This window comes from Cervus elaphus, chromosome 33, assembly GCF_910594005.1.
Source record: "Cervus elaphus chromosome 33, mCerEla1.1, whole genome shotgun sequence".
NCBI classification, from domain to species: Eukaryota; Metazoa; Chordata; class Mammalia; order Artiodactyla; family Cervidae; genus Cervus; species Cervus elaphus.
In genome coordinates, this window is record NC_057847.1 from 12,114,138 (window position 1) to 12,131,654 (window position 17,517).

The 17,517-nt window shown below is 36.5% G+C and overlaps 1 protein-coding gene across 3 annotated transcripts in view; it reads right to left on the bottom strand.

Annotated features, from left to right (window-relative positions):
• The window catches only part of GULP1 (GULP PTB domain containing engulfment adaptor 1), a 313,902-nt gene that overhangs the window by 63,156 nt on the left and 233,229 nt on the right, over positions 1-17,517 (bottom strand). For all 3 annotated transcript variants that reach the window (XM_043894934.1, XM_043894936.1, XM_043894935.1), the window contains exon 5: positions 2,544-2,615. In XM_043894934.1, the coding sequence (XP_043750869.1) occupies positions 2,544-2,615 (72 nt within the window). The remainder of the gene's footprint in view (positions 1-2,543; positions 2,616-17,517) is intronic.

Genomic DNA, 17,517 nt, shown 5'->3' on the forward strand with positions numbered 1-17,517 from the left:
GTAGAACTTTTGAAAGTAAACACATAAAAATTATGATATTGAAGAAAACTTTATAAATTGTAAATTCTCCACAAAACAACAGAAAAATAGTACCCAATAAAATAAAGTTTTAAAATTTTTCTTGAGAAATAATTAGGCATAAATAATCATAGCAGCATAAAAAATACATTATTGAAAATCATGGACATTTTCTATCATCTTGTGTTAGCCTTAAATTTTGAATATTTCTTTAATGTCAGAAGCTAATAGATTAATATTGCAAACATCTGAAAAATTACAAGGTTTAAATAAAATGTTACCTTGTGGGGAAATAAAATCAAATACTGAAATATAGTGGATAAGAAAGTACACAGAATACATATGTTTACAAAAAATAAGCAGTAAATTAAAATTAGATATGTGTACCCAAAACCCAGTTAATAAGCAAATTGTTCTTTTTCTTTTTTTTAGTAGAACCATAGCACCATCTTCTGGCTATCTTTACATGATGACAGAATTAAAGAGGAGCCAGTGTCTAAGTTCTTAAATGTAAATACTCATATACTCTGAGTTGTAGCATCTGACCTTTGACACAATAAACAAAAAAATTAAGGCAGAAATGAATAAACAACATTTTTTATTATTTTAATTATTTCATGAATCATTACCTTTTTATATATTTCCCTGATCTACAAACATTTTGCAATCAACAGACTAAAGATTGTTTATAAGATTAAGTATTCTGAAAGGTACTTGAAAGAGAAAAGCTATTATCAACTGAGTATACATTTTTTAAACTACATTGCATGATTTTTATCTTATTGTAAATCACATTACTTTATAAACAGAGTACATTTCCAAACATGAAACTACATAAGAACTAAATACAAAGTTTCACAAAACCACATAAATACTAGCCTTTTTTAGAAGACATTTCATCTCAAATATCTTTTTATATATTATCACTCACTAAATAATTGAATACTTTGGGGTTTGGATTTGGGTTCATTTCATAAAGGACCTCCTAGGTACAAAGAAACAGTAAGTGTAAATATCATTATTCTTTTACAAACACTCTGATTATAGTGAAGTTGGACTCATGTCCAAAGTGTGCAACATTTTGAACATTTAGATGGAATCTTATTCTAAGTGTTGTCCATAAATTGTGAGACCTTTTAAATCCTGTTTTAGGGCTTAAAAGTATTTGCCAAACAAGCACAAGTACATTTGTGTCTAGTGAAGTTCACTCAGTTGTGTCCAACTCTTTGCAACACTATGGGCTATACAGTCCATGGAATTCTCCAGGCCAGAATACTGGAGTGGGTAGCCTTTCCCTTCTCCAGGGTGATCTTGCCAACCCAGGGATCAAACCCAGGTCTCCCACATTGCAGGCAGATTCTTTATCAACTGAGTCACAAGGGAAGTCTAATTTTTTTTGTCTAATGAATTGTTAAAAGTAATGATTGGCTTGTCCCTTTTTTTTCCAAATGGGAATGATATCACCTTGGAACCTTTTAGTATATTTCTTTAAAAACAGGAAAAATAGAAAATATTTTAAAAATATAGCAATTATTTAAAATAAATGGATAAAAATTATCTACTTTTACTTCTTTACCCAGAAAACAAGCCAACTCACTTCAATTTTTTTCTCAATTTAAACACTCAGTAAATTCCACCCAATATGACATTCTCAAAGCAAACTAATATATTTTATGTGGCTTTGTCTGGTGCAGAGGCCTACCCATCTTATAGAATAACTGGATAATCTCAAAACTAAATAAAGTTAGTGGAGGGTTGTTTCTCAAAAAAATTCTGATAACAACCAGAGAGAAGAACAATAAAATATGTTAACAAAATATTGTTATGTTAAATTTTCTTAATGTGATGATAAATGTGAGAATTCTGCTGAAGGAGTTTTTGACTCTTAATATCTCAGAGGAAACAATGTCTTTGGGGATGGAACGCAATTAGAAAAACATGCAAAGGATGCATGGCAATTATGTAAGATTTTCTCAGGAAATTTGCTGATTATGAGCATGTGGAGCTGCTTACTGTTCTTTTCTGCTTTTATTTTCACCAGTTCCCTGAGTCTGCTCATGGATACGGCCAGACCCTTGTGGGTTTGTCCATTAGTATGTCTTTAACACTGCAAAATGCTGCTTTGGAATGAACTTTACTTCTACATTTCAACTGGGGGGTTCGATATTCTAACTACAGGAAATTGTTGGCTTTGAGTTAGGGCATGAGTCCACATTGCCCAAGCAAAGTAAAGGCAAGCTACAGAATGGCAACACTTATGAAATATTGCTGTTACACTTTTTGTTGTTGAGTATAAAAAATTACACCTTAAGAAACCATGAAGACTGTGCCACATTCAGAAAAATAATTGTGTCTACATAGTTATCATTAAATACATTTCCTTGATCTAGTGGTATTCATTTAACAGCATATTTTTACTAAGACTTATCTGCCACAGAGCTATAGATGCTTTGAAATTCCATCAGTCCACTGATGACCGAAGGTAAGTTCAGTATATGAGACACTTACTTTGAGGGCTTGCTTACCTTGAGTTTCCTTACAGCGTCTCTCACAACTTCTGTTCCTTTGGGCAGCTCTACTTCTGTGCTGCCAAGAAACTGAAAATGGTCACTGTGAGACAGGCGTTACCACGTCATCTATCATGAAATCATTTTAAAATATATCATGGAATAATAGAATGATGTGATAGTAATTCAAATCCAAATCCAACACAGAGGAGTTACTAATTTATATTACTTTACATTATATGAAAATGTTAACACATTACTTAGTCACATACAATTCTATTATTCTAAGACTTCTTAAAATTACACTTTTCCTAAATGATTTGCTTGCAGACTTCTAATGGAAAGAAAATTAAAGTTATTTTGTTGGGCCCAAAGGAATAAAGTTGATCTTTAAAACGTGAACAATTAAAAACTTGTTAACTGAAAATTTAAAGTATATACATTTTTTTCATGTCAAAGATATATTTTAAAAATTTAATGTGGTTTAATGCAGTTTATAATGTAAATCAACATTTTTCTGTTTTCCAATTAGCATATAAAATTTAAAAACACACATTTTAAATACTCAACATACACTATTCATCAAAACCATAAATTAAAGTACATTAAAAAATTAAAAAAAATACATGCTCTAGAATATTAAAGGATCCCTAGAGGTTTTTAGTTAAAACCTAACCTATCCTCCCCAAAAGAACAAAGTTTTATAATAATTACCACATGTAATAAAATATCTATCCTGGAGCAATACAATACCTCCTAAACCGGAGACCAATATCGTGAAACATTAAAGAAAAATTAGAACTGACATGTGGATATTTTATTCTACAGAATATTTTTAAATAAATAGCAAATAATCACTACATTCATTAGACATATATAATTTTCCAAAGACTTCTTCTCTTGTCACATACTACCAATCGTAATACCAAAGCGAGATATGAATTCATCTATATTATGAATTCATTTATGTTATTAACTACATAGACATAAGCATGGGTATGTATATGTGTATGTGTGGGTGCTAAGTCACTCCAGTCATGTCCTACTCTCTGCAACTGCATGAACTGTAGCCCGCCAGGCTCCTCTGTCCATGGGGATTCTCCAGGCAAGAATACTAGAGTGGGTTGCCATGCCCTTCTCCAGTATGTGTATATACTTTACATCAAATAATTAAGTAGAATCTTTTTCATGTGTTAACTCACAGAATGGAAGGGAACCAAACAGCAATATCAGAGTGAACTGGACATGGAACAATAGACTGGTTCCAAATAGGAAAAGGAGTACGTCAAGGCTGTCTATTGTCACCCTGCTTATTTAACTTATATGCAGAGTACACTCATGAGAAACGCTGGGCTGGAAGAAGTACAAGCTGGAATCAAGATTGCCAGGAGAAATATCAATAACCTCAGATATGCAGATGACACCACCCTTATGTCAGAAAGTAAAGAAGAACTAAAGAACCTCTTGATGAAAGTGAAAGAGGAGAGTGAAAAAGTTGGCTTAAAGCTCAACATTCAGAAAACTAAGATCATGGCATCCGGTCCCATCACTTCATGTCAAATATATGGGGGAACAGTGGAAACAGTGGCTGACCTTATTTTTCTGGGCTCCAAAATCACTGCAGATGGTGATTGCAGCCATGAAATGAAAAGATGCTTACTCCTTGGAAGGAAAGTTATGACCAACCTAGACAGCATATTGAAAAGCAGAGACATTACTTTGTCAACAAAGGTCTCTCTAGTTATGGCTCTGGTTTTTCCAGTGGTCATGTATGGATGTGAGAGTTGGACTATAAAGAAAGCTGAGCACAGGAGAATTGATGCTTTTGAACTGTGGTGTTGGAGAAGACTCTTGAGAGCCCCTTGGACAGTAAGGAGATCCAACCAGTCCATCCTAAAGGAAGTCAGTCCTGAATATTCATTGGAAGGACTGATGCTGAAGCTGAAACTCCAATACTTTGGCCACCTGATGCGAAGAGCTGACTTATTTGAAAAGACTCTGATGCTGGGAAAGATTGAGGGCAGGAGGAGAAGGGGACAACAGAGGATGAGATGGCTGGATGACATCACCGACTCAATGGACATGGTTTTGGGTAAACTCCAGGAGTTGGTGATGGACAGGGAGGGCTGGCGTGCTGCGGTTCATGGGTTCACAAAGAGTCGGACACGACTGGGCCATTGAACTGACCATGATTCCTTCTTTCATTCTTGAAAAAATAACAATAACTAAAGAAATTAGACTTTTGTTTTTTAAATTGGGCTCTATGTATTACCTTCATGAGAATTACCTAGGAAGCAGGTTAAAACATAACAATGCAGATTCTTTGGCCTAATAAGGGTAGGCCTAGGGAATTATATTTCTAAAACCATCACAGGTGATTTCTTGTACTAAAAATCTAAGGAACAGACTTAGGAAATAGTAACAGGTCAGGAGAATAGTGGAAGGTTGATAGAAAAGCTGAGATGAAAATACAGGAGATAACTGCTGATCCCCTTTCTGATGAGCTCATGGAAAGAAAGTGAAGCTCAGAAGCATTAAGATAAAAATGTTTCAATTTTCAGATTCTATAAGATACAACAGTTTCTTTTTCTAATATGTTTAAACTATGTCAAAAAACTGCTACTAGGTCTAGATGTAATATCATTAAGCACTATGTTTGCCCCAAAATGATCTCAAGTTGGTTGACCAGACCTGCAAAAAAGACCAAAATAAGGGAAGAAATTCTCAGTTAAAAAGGAATTCAAAAGTTGCCACTAAGATATGGAAGACAACCAAATTGATTCCTGACACCAATGGACCCATCACATTTTCTTCTGTTTCAGGTCAGTATACTCAACCTTGTCTGTATGATATAATTACATGGGAGCTTTAAACAGACCAGTGCCTGGGACTCTGATTTAATTAGCTGGGGGCGGAGTTAGGGCATCTGTGTATGTTAAAGCTCCCCAGGTGATTTTAATGTGCCACCAGATTTGAAAAGCACTGTTTTAGATCATCCAGAAAGGATAAAGGGTCTAAGTGACAGGAGGGGAGCTAACACAATAGAAGCTGTTTAGTTCTGAGAAATCTAAGGTGTAAACTGTTCTCAACATCTCTGTATTTATCATATCACTGAGAGATTCCCCATTAGTGGTTGGTCTAGAGTTAGCAGAACTGGGAGGTGAAAGCAAACTCTTTATAGATAAGTGATTATTGAACTACAAGAAGTGTCTGATGGGTCGCTAACAGACTGTAAGAGTTACTGGAAATATTTATGGAAAAATATTCCTTACTTTGGCAGCAATGTCATGAGTCATAGGGTTATATGTAAATAGGTCCATATGGGAAAATGATGGAAGAACTCCAAGTGCTTTCTAAATGAATCAACCTCTTGTGGTACTCCAGGAACCTCTTAATATGTTTCCTTCACATGGGCTTTAATTAAATCGTCTGAGTAATGAAACAGGGAGAGACCTTCAAAGGCTGTGGGAACTAAACTTAAAAGACATCTGATATGGAGCTTGCCACTTAACCCTTTTCTTCTGTGTAATGTTGGATGCACTGAATGGGAACAATTTTAAAACTGAAAAGCAGATTATTCCTCATAATAGTTTATTTTAAGTTAAAAAAGTCATAATGCTTCCTCTGATTAAGGTTTGTATTTGTATGCATTCCATGTCTATATAAAATATTTACAAGACTCTTGAATGTGATGCAACATGCTGGAATAAACTCTAGGCTTAGAGTTTGAAAATGTTTGAAAAGTCACGATTCTTGAAAAACAAGAATAATTTTGTTCTTCTTTCCTTACAAAATTGCTCTGAAGACCAATTGCAATGAGATGAGGGAGAAAAAAACAAAAAACCTTGTAAACTGCAAAATGCATTATAATTATGAGGGATGGCCACTTCTTAATTTACTGATTCTTTGGAGATGAAACTAGAATTTAGTGGACATTGGTGCTGCTCAGCTTTGCTTGGATCCTCTTTATCAGCAGTGGGATCCATCCTCCAGCTTCCCCATGCTTTGCTGGTGAGGGCTCACAGCAAGAGTTTCGGAGAATTCCCTTCTGTCAATGAGGTTACTTTGCCAGTACTGAGACCTATAAACTCCTGGGAGTTTTCTGCTGTCACAACAATTCTTTAACCAATGACTGGTGCAGAAGTGCAGAGGGCTGGCCCCTTTGCTGGGAAGTGGGGCAAACTCTAAGGTGTAACATCATGATGCAGAGCTTTCCTCAGAATCAGGCTGCAGCTGAGGATTTGCTTGATTTCTTCCCCTCATCTGTCTGCCTTCCCATGTCCTTACGGACTGCTCCTGGGAACACTTCCTTAACGATCTACTTCCTGCCAAATCTTAACCTCAGGTGCTAATTCTGGGAGGAATTGCCTTAACACGCTGTTAAGGGCTTAAATGCTTACATTCAGGAACACAGAGTCTGGCACACTAACCCACCAACAACCGAAATACTCTGGTCATAGTACTGTCAAAGGCTTGGACACAACACAGGTTAGAGGAAGGACTTTAGTTTCTGTATTTTCCCACTCTGCCTGGTGTCTGAAGGGTGAAGGAAAAGAAGGACCAGAATGAAGCCATGGCCAAGGGGTTAATTCATCCCATCTCAATCGAGCTGTTAGCTAGCAGGAGAAACAAGGCCAGGGGAGCTGTGGATTGCAAGATTACACCACTGAAATGAGTGAGAACTCACAAACACAGTACATCAGGCCCATCACCAATACACTAGAGACAGAAAAGACCATAAAAGACCCAGAGAGAAACAAAAATCCCCCAAAGGCCAGGAAATACAATATCAGACTTCACATCAGCAATAACAGAAGAAAAATAACTTCAAATTCTAAGGAACCAAAAAAAAAAAAAAAAAAAAAGAAAGAAAGAAAGATTTAGGGCAAGATTACAGATTACCAGGAGGGGGAAAAATATGTACTAAGATGGACTAAAAATTTAAATTCCCGTGTCCCACTTCTCCATAGGAGAAGAGGAAAATATGTAAAGTACAGCAAAGGAAGAAATGCAATCCAGGAATCAAGGGAGGATGACAGTCACTACAGATATGACAAGTTGAGGCACAAGAGTTAAGCTGGTTATCCAGAAACAAAGAAGAAAACAACGAGCTGAAGTTAGTTGTCTCTGTGAATGATACTTGGGGAAACAGCTGGGTAACATTCTGTTGTTTCATTACAAACCTTGGGGAAATATTTAAAATGGACATAGATAACATTGATAAATGCTTCCCTGGTGGCTCACTGGTAAACAGTCTGCCTGCCAATGCAGGAGACACAAGTTTGTTCCCTGGGTCAGGAAGATCCCCTGGAGAAGGAAACGGCAACCCATTCTAGTATTCTTGCCTGGGAAATCCCACGGACAGTGGGCTACAGTCCATGGGGTTGCAAGAGTCGGACATGACTTAATGACTAAACAACAACAAACTTTGGTAAAATAAAAATTGAATTAAGCCCCCAAATGATAACAAGTTAACGTTACACATACTCATTTATTCCTTAAAAAAAAAAAAAAAAAGTATTTACTATGAGTCAAGCATTTGCTAATTGTTGGATATATAAACGGTGAAAAGTGCCCCTGTTTGAGGGTAACTTACTTCCCAGTGAGCATACATGTGTGTGTATGTATGCAGGTATGTATATATGAATGCATCTATATATTTCTATGTTTATATCTAGATCACAAACAGATTTCTAATACATCTTAGATTGTATAAGATCAGGAAAGTTCCCTCTAAAAAAGGTGACAATTTAACAGAGACCTAAATGAAAGGAAGAAATGAAACATACACTCAAACACATTGAGTTTAAGCTCCTCTGAGGTGTCAGCTAAAGAAGCAGACTCAACAGCTGGGAGTCCAAAGTGGAGCTTGGGGAAGGAGTATTCTGGTAAAAGGGATGGATTAAGGAGACCCTGGAACTGAGGTTTCAATGGAAGGACAGAGGAGTGCCAGAGCCACGGCTTCCGCAGGTAGCCGCCGTGCTGCAGAGGGCGATGAGAGAGAAGGGTGTTGCCAATGGAAATAAATGTCGGGGGCAACAGCAGGGAGAATCAAGAAAGTTGTGTGTGCTTAGTCGCTCAGTCATGTCTGACTCTTTGTGACCCCATGGACCGTAGCCTGCCAGACTCCTCTATCCGTGGGATTCTCCAGGCAAGAATACTGTAGTGGGTTGCCACGCCCTCCTCCAGGGGATCTTCCCAACCCAGGGATCAAACCCAGGCCTCCCACATTGCAGGCAGATTCTTTACTGATCAAGAAAGTTAGATCCTTAATATTAGTAATTAAGGTTGTCAGATCAGCAAATAAAATTATAGGATGCTGCTGTTGCTGGGAATGTAAAATGTTACAGCCACTCTGAAATATAGTTTGGTAGTTTCTCTGAAGACTAACATGAACTTATCATAAGACAAAGCAACTGCACTTTTTGGTATTTATACCAAAGAGATGACAATTTATATTCTTGTAAATATTTTTGAAATGATATTCACAGTGGACTTATTTGTAAAAGTCAAATGTCAGAAACAACCCAAATATCCTTCAGTGGGTGAATGGTTAAACTAAACTATGGTACATCCATACCATGGAACATTATTCAGCAATAAAAATAGATGGGACTATTGTTACACACACAACCTGAATGACTGTTAAGGAAATTATGCCGAATAAAAGAAGTCAATCTCAAAAATTCTCTTTTTTGTTAGAAATTTACCCAAGTAAAAAATACAGATTTTTTTTTTATAATCTTTCAGAAAATGGAACATTGGTATGGTGAACACGTTCAACTCAGTAAAAGTCATTGCTTTTATATTTTAGCAACTTTATGTCTTAGCTCCTCCATGTGGCAGCAAAAAAATAACACTGATGAGAAGAGAGTATAATATCAGACTGTTTTGCTTTATACATGTAGATTCTGAGTGCTATTTTTCAGTGTGGCAAAAGAGCAAAAGAAAGAGTTATTTGTTCCTAGGCCATGATAATGGTGGGTGCAGAATATTTTAAGTACTCAAGATTTTATCAATTCTTTTTCTTCATAGTCTCAAAGAGACAACATTCTTTTTAGCACACGTTGCTCTTTTTTTAGAAAGATCAGGCATTAGACCTTACCTAAATCCAAGTGTAAATCCCATACACAAGTATGTGCCTGTGTTTTGAAAATCTGCAGCAAAATTTTTCTTTTTACTTATGAATATTTTATTTTAATAGTAATGTATGTTCTCTATAGGAAATTTAGAAACTACAGAAAAATGTAACAATGAAAATAAGCATCAACTTCTTTCTTATAATCGAGGTAATTATCATTGAAAATGTAATATGCTTTAAATTCATTACAATAAAAGTAGTCTGCCAATCAATCAGCCAGTGACAGTATTAGGCAACTTTACCAAAAAAAAAAAAAAAAAAAAAAAAAAAAACTCCTCTTAAATTACTGTATATTACTGATTCCCTTTTGGGCATTATTGTGTGAGTGCATCTGTGTGTTTGCATTTACATTTTGGCTACTAGTTATTAAAAGGCTACTAGCTATTAAATTAATCCTAAATAATATGCACAGAGAGAAAAGATATAAAACATAAAGGGACATTTAGAAGATATTAGACCATGAGAAGTAAGATGATAGTGATCTAAAAATGTCTTGTGCGTTAGTCTATATGTTTAAAGGTTTAACAATGTAGCATATATTTTTCACAGATTTTACAAAACTATAAAATGTCTTTGGAAAATCATCAATAAAGACTTTGACAAATACTGAGCAAATTTTTATAGTCTAAAGGTAATTATATTAATATATTCCATGCAGATATTTCAACCTATGCATCTCTTTGCTCAGTGCATTTAGAAACTTTGTAAATGTACTCATAGCAGATATTTTAATGGCAGCAGTTTGTTGAAATTAAAAACATAAAGCATCAGTAAACTCACTATTATATACAAAAATATTTACTTTATAGACTTTCAAAATTTGAATGCTATTAAGTTGTTTCATGTTTGGCTTAATACTTTCCAAAACTCCCACAACTATTTTTCAATTAATTAAAATGACAGGTTCTCTTCTAACTAATCTCAGATGATGTCTGTAGTCATTCCTTCCAGTTATTTCATTGCATTCCATTATGCCTAAAATAAGCATTTTTCAGAAACATATGTGAAAGTTTGAGGATTACACCTTCATTTTCAAATATTACTTGAAATTGACTTTTTTTTTTCACTTGAACAGCTAGTTTATTTTATGACTTGCTTCTTTGCCAGTAGAGAGCAGTGTTGGACATCATATGGACCCAACTATACAATCTGCTTTGCTTTCCCAAATGTTTTTAGAATCATTCTATAAACATGAACACTGTAGGTTTTTAAAAAATGCCAGGTAAACAATTAAAATAATTAACTAAAGAGTTAATGCTATGAAATCTGACACTATTTAACATATGAAAGAGTTTAACTTATGACAAATATATGGGATACATGCTTTGTTTATATCACATTAAAACTTGCCTATTGTATGTAAGATAATCTGTTCTATGGATAATTATTTTAAAATATTACAGAGAAATAATTTCCATTTTGTACATCATAGAAGCTTTATCTAATATCAAGGCTAATAAATAACCATTGGTAGTATAACAACCAATGGATATTCTAACTATACAGGAAAAAAAATGGGCTTCCCAGGTGGTGTTAGTGGTAAATAACCCGCCTGCCAAGGCAGGAGACATAGGAGATGTGGGTTCAATCCCTAGGTCAGGAAGACCCCCTGGAGGGGGACCATTGCAACCCACTCTGGTATTCTTCCCTGGAGAATCCTATGGACAGAAGAACTTGGAGGGCTATAGTCCATAGGGTTGCAAAGAGTCAGACACAACTGAAGCGACTTAGCACAGAAAAAAATAAATGAGAATGTCACTATCTTTGTAACCAGGGTTGCAAAGACTCCAACAGGATGGGGCTAATTTTCTTGGTATTAACTTGACTGCATATGTGTAAAACAAAAAGCAAAAAAACACAGTACTTAAACCTTCCAGCTACTCAACTGTACACAGCAGATAAGCCATATTTAATTTTATAGTCCTTATTTGGCTGACTTGCCATGTCACAGCGCCAAGCAATACAGGAAATGTCATTTTTAAAAAGCCCATCATAAAAGTCAATTGCTAAAGAAAGGTCAGAATCAATTGAATTTAAATCTATTATTTAATCATCAAAACCACAATTCTAAAAAATAAAATAGATCCACGAAAAAAGAAAGGATATACTTTAAATTAGATACTCTAAAAGTTATCCTTTAAAGGATGGGCAGGATTTAATAGAGAATAAAAAAATATTGGTGTTAGTATTTAAAAGTCTACATTTTAAATTTGATTTGATATTTATTCCCATTTTATTGTAGTAACTTTTTATTAAATTGTATCTTGTAACATCTTCTTATTTTACATGAATACAGAGTGTATTATTTTAAGAGGCTCTTGCTTTCAAAACAAGATTTCTAAGTTTATGCCAAAACAAATTTACTTGCTATGTATAAGAAACAGCTCATTGCGCACTGTGGAAGGGTCTCAAATTGAGTTTTGAATCACATGGTCACAATAAGAAGTGCTGAGTTTTTGTCCTGTCCTAGAGGCCCCTCCACAGTCAAATTTTCCTTCACATCTGAAGACAGACAGGTGGAGTGAAGGGCAGAGCATTCACCTGTGTTGTTATAATAGAAGTATTACTAATATAAAGACACCAACTTACACAGAAAAACAAGAGCATGGGCTTTGGATCTAGACAGGCTTTATAATCCATTTTCTCTTTAGAGAACCACTTGACTGTAGACTCTGGATATATCATCATTCAGCTCCCAAATTTTATACATAACATAAACTGAGGACCAAGAAGGTGGTCACAAACATTTTTAGTAGCACAACTAGGGCTAGGATTCTGGCTCTCTTAGTTTTCAGACACATACTCTTCATTTTTGCTATTTTTACATAAAACAGAAACAATGAAAATATAGTATGCTGCATATATATTACCCATTTATGCTATATCCATTTGGCTAATTATTTTATATTATATTTTCTATCTACTGTGAGATAAGCTTAAAATCTGAGGAAGTCAAAAATACTTGGTTGGCTTAATAGTTAGGTAACCTCAATTTCCTCTACCAATTATTTACTGTATTTCTCAAAGCCTCAGTTTCCTCATTCATAAAACGGGGCTAACACAACAGTATTGCTGTGAGAATTAAATGAGAAAATGCAATTAGTGACTGGAGCAGAGTGAATATTCACGGAATTTATGCTTAGAAATTAAAATACAAAAATAAAACAATAGTCATAACAAGAAAATAAAGGAGTCAAACCCGCCCACAACAGATTATGAAGTAAACAAGAAATAAAATCTACTTTAAGCCACTAGTAATCAGATTTTGGCTACAGAGACCATTCCCAGGGTGGCAAAGAGTCGGACATGACTTAGCAGCTAAAAAGCAACAACAGCAGGGGCAGTTAGAATTCTCACTAACCCATACAGAGGTGTATTTTTTTCCCTCAAAATTATATTATTTTCAAACATTTATTCTTCTGAACTCTTATTGTAATTTAATTGCAACATAATCAATTACATAAGGTGACGTGTGAGATTTTTAGGATATCTATGAAATATCGACTTGTGGATACCTTTGCAGTAAGTGTTTATATTGCTTTTCAGGAAGGTCAAGTACTTTTATTGCTAAATATATTCCTATAGTCTTTATTATTTAGTGTAAATAAATTTTCTTGACTTATTGCTAGTATAGGAAACAGCCTGTATTTTGTCAACTTATGAAATTCTCTTTTTTTTTCAGTTATACATATACACATTATTTTTAGAATTATTTTCCATTATAGGTTATTACACGATATTGACTATAGTTCCCTGTGTTATACAGTAAACCTTTGTTGCTTGTTGGATATCTATTTTTTTAATGAGAACGCTAGCATTCTACTCATACTAAGTCAAACAAGTGACGTACTAAATTTTCTTACTAAACTCAGTAGTTTTATTTAGTTTGAAAATTTTGAATCTACTAGAATGTAATTATCAATAAAGCAATAATATTTTATTTTCTTTCTTGATATTGTTACCAATTTTTCATTTTCCTTGCCTACAAAACCATATTAATAACAGTGATAACAAGGACCCATTTCTTATTCTTAATTTTCATGGGATTTAATCAAGCTTTTGGCAACACTTACATAAGCCAAATATGATATAAAAGTAACACTGCGTATTATTCTGTGCCGTGTGCTGTGCTTAGTCGCCCCGTTGTGTTCACATCTTTGCAAGCCCATGGACAGTAGCCCGCCAGGCTCCTCTGTCCATGGGGATTCTCCAGGCAAGAATACTGCAGTGGGTTGCCATACCCTCCTCCAGGGGATCTTCCCAACCCAGGGATTGAACCCAGCTCTCCCATACTGCAGGCAGATTCCTTACCATCTGAGCCACCAGGAAAGCCTGCTTATTATTCTACTTTCTTTTGAAACTTCAATAACATAATTGCCCCAAAACTTCTTGTGTTCCTGAACTCTGTCCAAAACAGAATATACTTTTTTGGAGAAGGCCCTAACATTTCAAAGAACCCTCACATCTCTCCTGAGCTAAATTTATCTTTTTATCCCTTTTGGAGACAACATTCCTTTAAAAGTCTAAATTCAAGAGCTTTTAAAGTATAGACTCCAATTAAAGGGATAACATTTCCAACACTTCCTCCTCCTCCTCATTATTTCTATATTCTATTCCATTTAAAGAATATTTATTGTATACTACCTATGTGTCAGTTTCTGTTCAAGACACCGGGGATTCAGCAGTGAACAAAACAGATCCAAATCCTTGACCTACTAATTGTGCTGTAGCCTACAGCCTTATCTTCAATGCCCAGAAAGGGTGCTTATATTTTCCACAGGTTTTCCTTGATTCCACTCTATCCACAGCCTCATTTAGTTCAGTTCAGTCGCTCAGTCGTGTCCGACTCTTTGCGACCCCATGAATTGCAGCACGCCAGGCCTCCCTGTCCATCACCAACTCCCAGAGTTTACTCAAACTCATGTCCATCAAGTCAGTGATGCCATCCAGCCATCTCATCCTCTGTCGGCCCCTTCTCCTCCTGCCCCCAATCCCTCCCAGCATCAGGGTCTTTTCCAGCCTCATTACTCAACCATAATCTAAACAGACTGCAATAAGAGGGCTTCCAAGTCAATAATAATTGCCTCAGTGGAGTTTTCTGGCTGTACTTGATCAGTTTAAATCTTCAGCCATGCCCACATGGCTTCTCCCAAGAAGACTTCATCCCAAACTGAGTTGGACTTCTTCACATTTAAATATCACAGAAATGAGTGACCACAATAAAGACTTTACTACTCAAATTGCTATCCTCCTTTCTCTGGGAACAAAGGAGAATCTACTTTTTAGATCTTCATAGGCTGTGCATAGCTCTTTCAAGTGAAAAATGAGTGTGGGCTAATGGTACTCTTGTAGTGCAGATTTCTTTCTTTCTTTCAGCAGACTTTCTGTCAATGATTAACATGGCCTGATCAGTCTATGAAGCACTGTTGAGTGCAGATGTAATGCTTGTAAGCAAGGAAGACTGACTCCTGCCCCCATGGGCTTTTACCTCATAGATTTCAAACACATTCAAGGAAAGACAGAGACATCAAAGAACACAACAAACAAACAACAACCTGTGACCCGGAACAGATTGAAACAAGCTTAATGTCAGTGACTATGAGTGCACTATTCTATTACCTTCCATGGGGGGTGCCCAGAGGCATGAGTGAAAGCAGGCTCTTCACTGAGCAGGACTTCTTTTAACCAAGAGCCATTTTTACTGAGGACCTACTATGTTTCAGGCACTGTTCCAGATACTTCGATACAGTGATGCACAGAAAAGTCAAAGATCATTATGGAAGTGGCTTGGTGGAGCCATGAAAAAGGGTCTTAGAACCACATGGACACTAGTTATGAATTCTGGCTCTGCCATTCATAGGTTTATGAGTCTTAACATCTCTCTGAACAGCAGTATCTTCTTTCACAAAATGCAGATAAATATCCCTGTACTTATAAAGGTTGTTGTTGTGCAGGTTCTCAGTTGTGTCTGACTCTTTGCACCCCCATGGACTGCAGCATGCCAGGCCTCCTTGTCCTTTAACATCTTCTGGAGTTGCCTCAAAATCATGTCCATTAAGTCAGTGATGCCATCCAACCATCTTGTCCTCTGTCATCCCCTTCTCCGCCTGCCTTCATCTTTCCCAGCATCAGGGTTTTTTCCAATGAGTTGGATCTTTGCACCAGTTGGCTTAAGTATTGGAGCTTCAGCTTTAGCATCAGTCCTTCCAATGAATATTCAGGGTTGATTTCCTTTAGGATGAATTGGTTTGATCTCTTTGCAGTCCAAGGGACTCCCAAGAGTCTTCTCCACCATCACAGTTTGAAAACATCAGTTCTTCAGTGTTCAGTCTTTTTTATGGTCCAACTCTCACATCCGTACATGACTACTGGAAAAACCATAGCTTTGACTAGATGGACCTTTGTCCGAAAAGTAATGTCTCTACTTTTTAATCCTGCCTAGGTTGGTCATAGCTTTTCTTCCAAGGGGCAAGCATTTTTTTGTTTGTTTGTTTTGTTTTAATTTCCTGGCTGCAGTCACCATCTACAGTGATTTTGGAGCCCGAGAAAATAAAGTTTGTCACACTTTCCATCCATTGTTTCCCCATTTATTTGCCATGAAGGGATAAGACTTGATGTCATGACCTTAGTTTCTTGAATGTTGAGTTTTAAGCCAGTTTTTTTCACTCTTTCACTTTCATCCCGAGGTTCTTTAGTTCCTTTTGCTTTCTGCCATAGTTCAGTTCAGTTCAGTTGCTCAGTCGTGTCTGACTCTTTGTGACCCCATGAATTGCAGCGCGCCAGGCCTCCCTGTCGTCACCAACTCCAGGAGTTTACTCAAACTCATGTCCATCAAGTCAGTGATGCCATCCAGCCATCTCATCCTCTGTTGCCCCCTTCTCCTCCTGCCCCCAATCCCTCCCAGCATCAGGGTCTTTTCCAAGGAGTAAGTTCTTCACATCAGGTGGCCAAAGTACTGGAGTTTCAGCTTCAGCATCAGTCCTTCCAATGAACATCCAGGGCTGATCTCCTTTAGGATGGACTGGTTGGATCTCCTTGCAGTCCAAGGGACTCTCAAGAGTCTTCTCCAACACCACAGTTCAAAAGCATCATTTTTTTGGCACTCAGCTTTCTTCACAGTCCAACTCTTACATCCATACATGACCACTGGAAAAACCATAGCCTTGACTAGATGGACCTTTGCTGGCAAAGTAATGTCTCTGCTTTTTAATATGCTATCTTGGTTGCTCATAACTTTCCTTCCAAGGAGTAAGTGTCTTTTAATTTCATGGCTGCAGTCAACATCTGCAGTGATTTTGGCCCCCCAAAATAAAGTCTGACACTGTTTCCACTGTTTCCCCATCTATTTCCCATGAAGTGATGGGACCAGATGCCATGATCTTAGTTTTCTTAATGTTGAGCTTTAAGCTAACTTTTTCACTCTCCTCTTTCACTTTCTGCCATAAGGGTGGAGTTATTTGCATATCTGAGGTTATTGAAATTTCTCCTGGCAACCTTGATTCCAGCTCGTGATTCATCCAGCCCAGCATTATGCATGATGTACTCTGCATATAAGTTAAATAAGCGTGGTGACAATATACAGATTTGACATACTCCTTTCCCAATTTGGAACCAGTCCATTGTTCCATGTCCAGTTCTAACTGTTGCTTCTTGACCTGCATACAGGTTTCTCCAGAGGCAGGTAAGGTGGTATGGTATTCCCATCTCTTGAAGAATTTTTCATGGTTTGTTGTGACCCACACAGGGAAAGGGTTTAACATAGTCAATAAAGCAGAAGTAGATGATTTTCTGGAATTCTCTTGCTTTTTTTATGATCCAACGGATGTTGGCAATTTGATCTCTGGTTCCTCT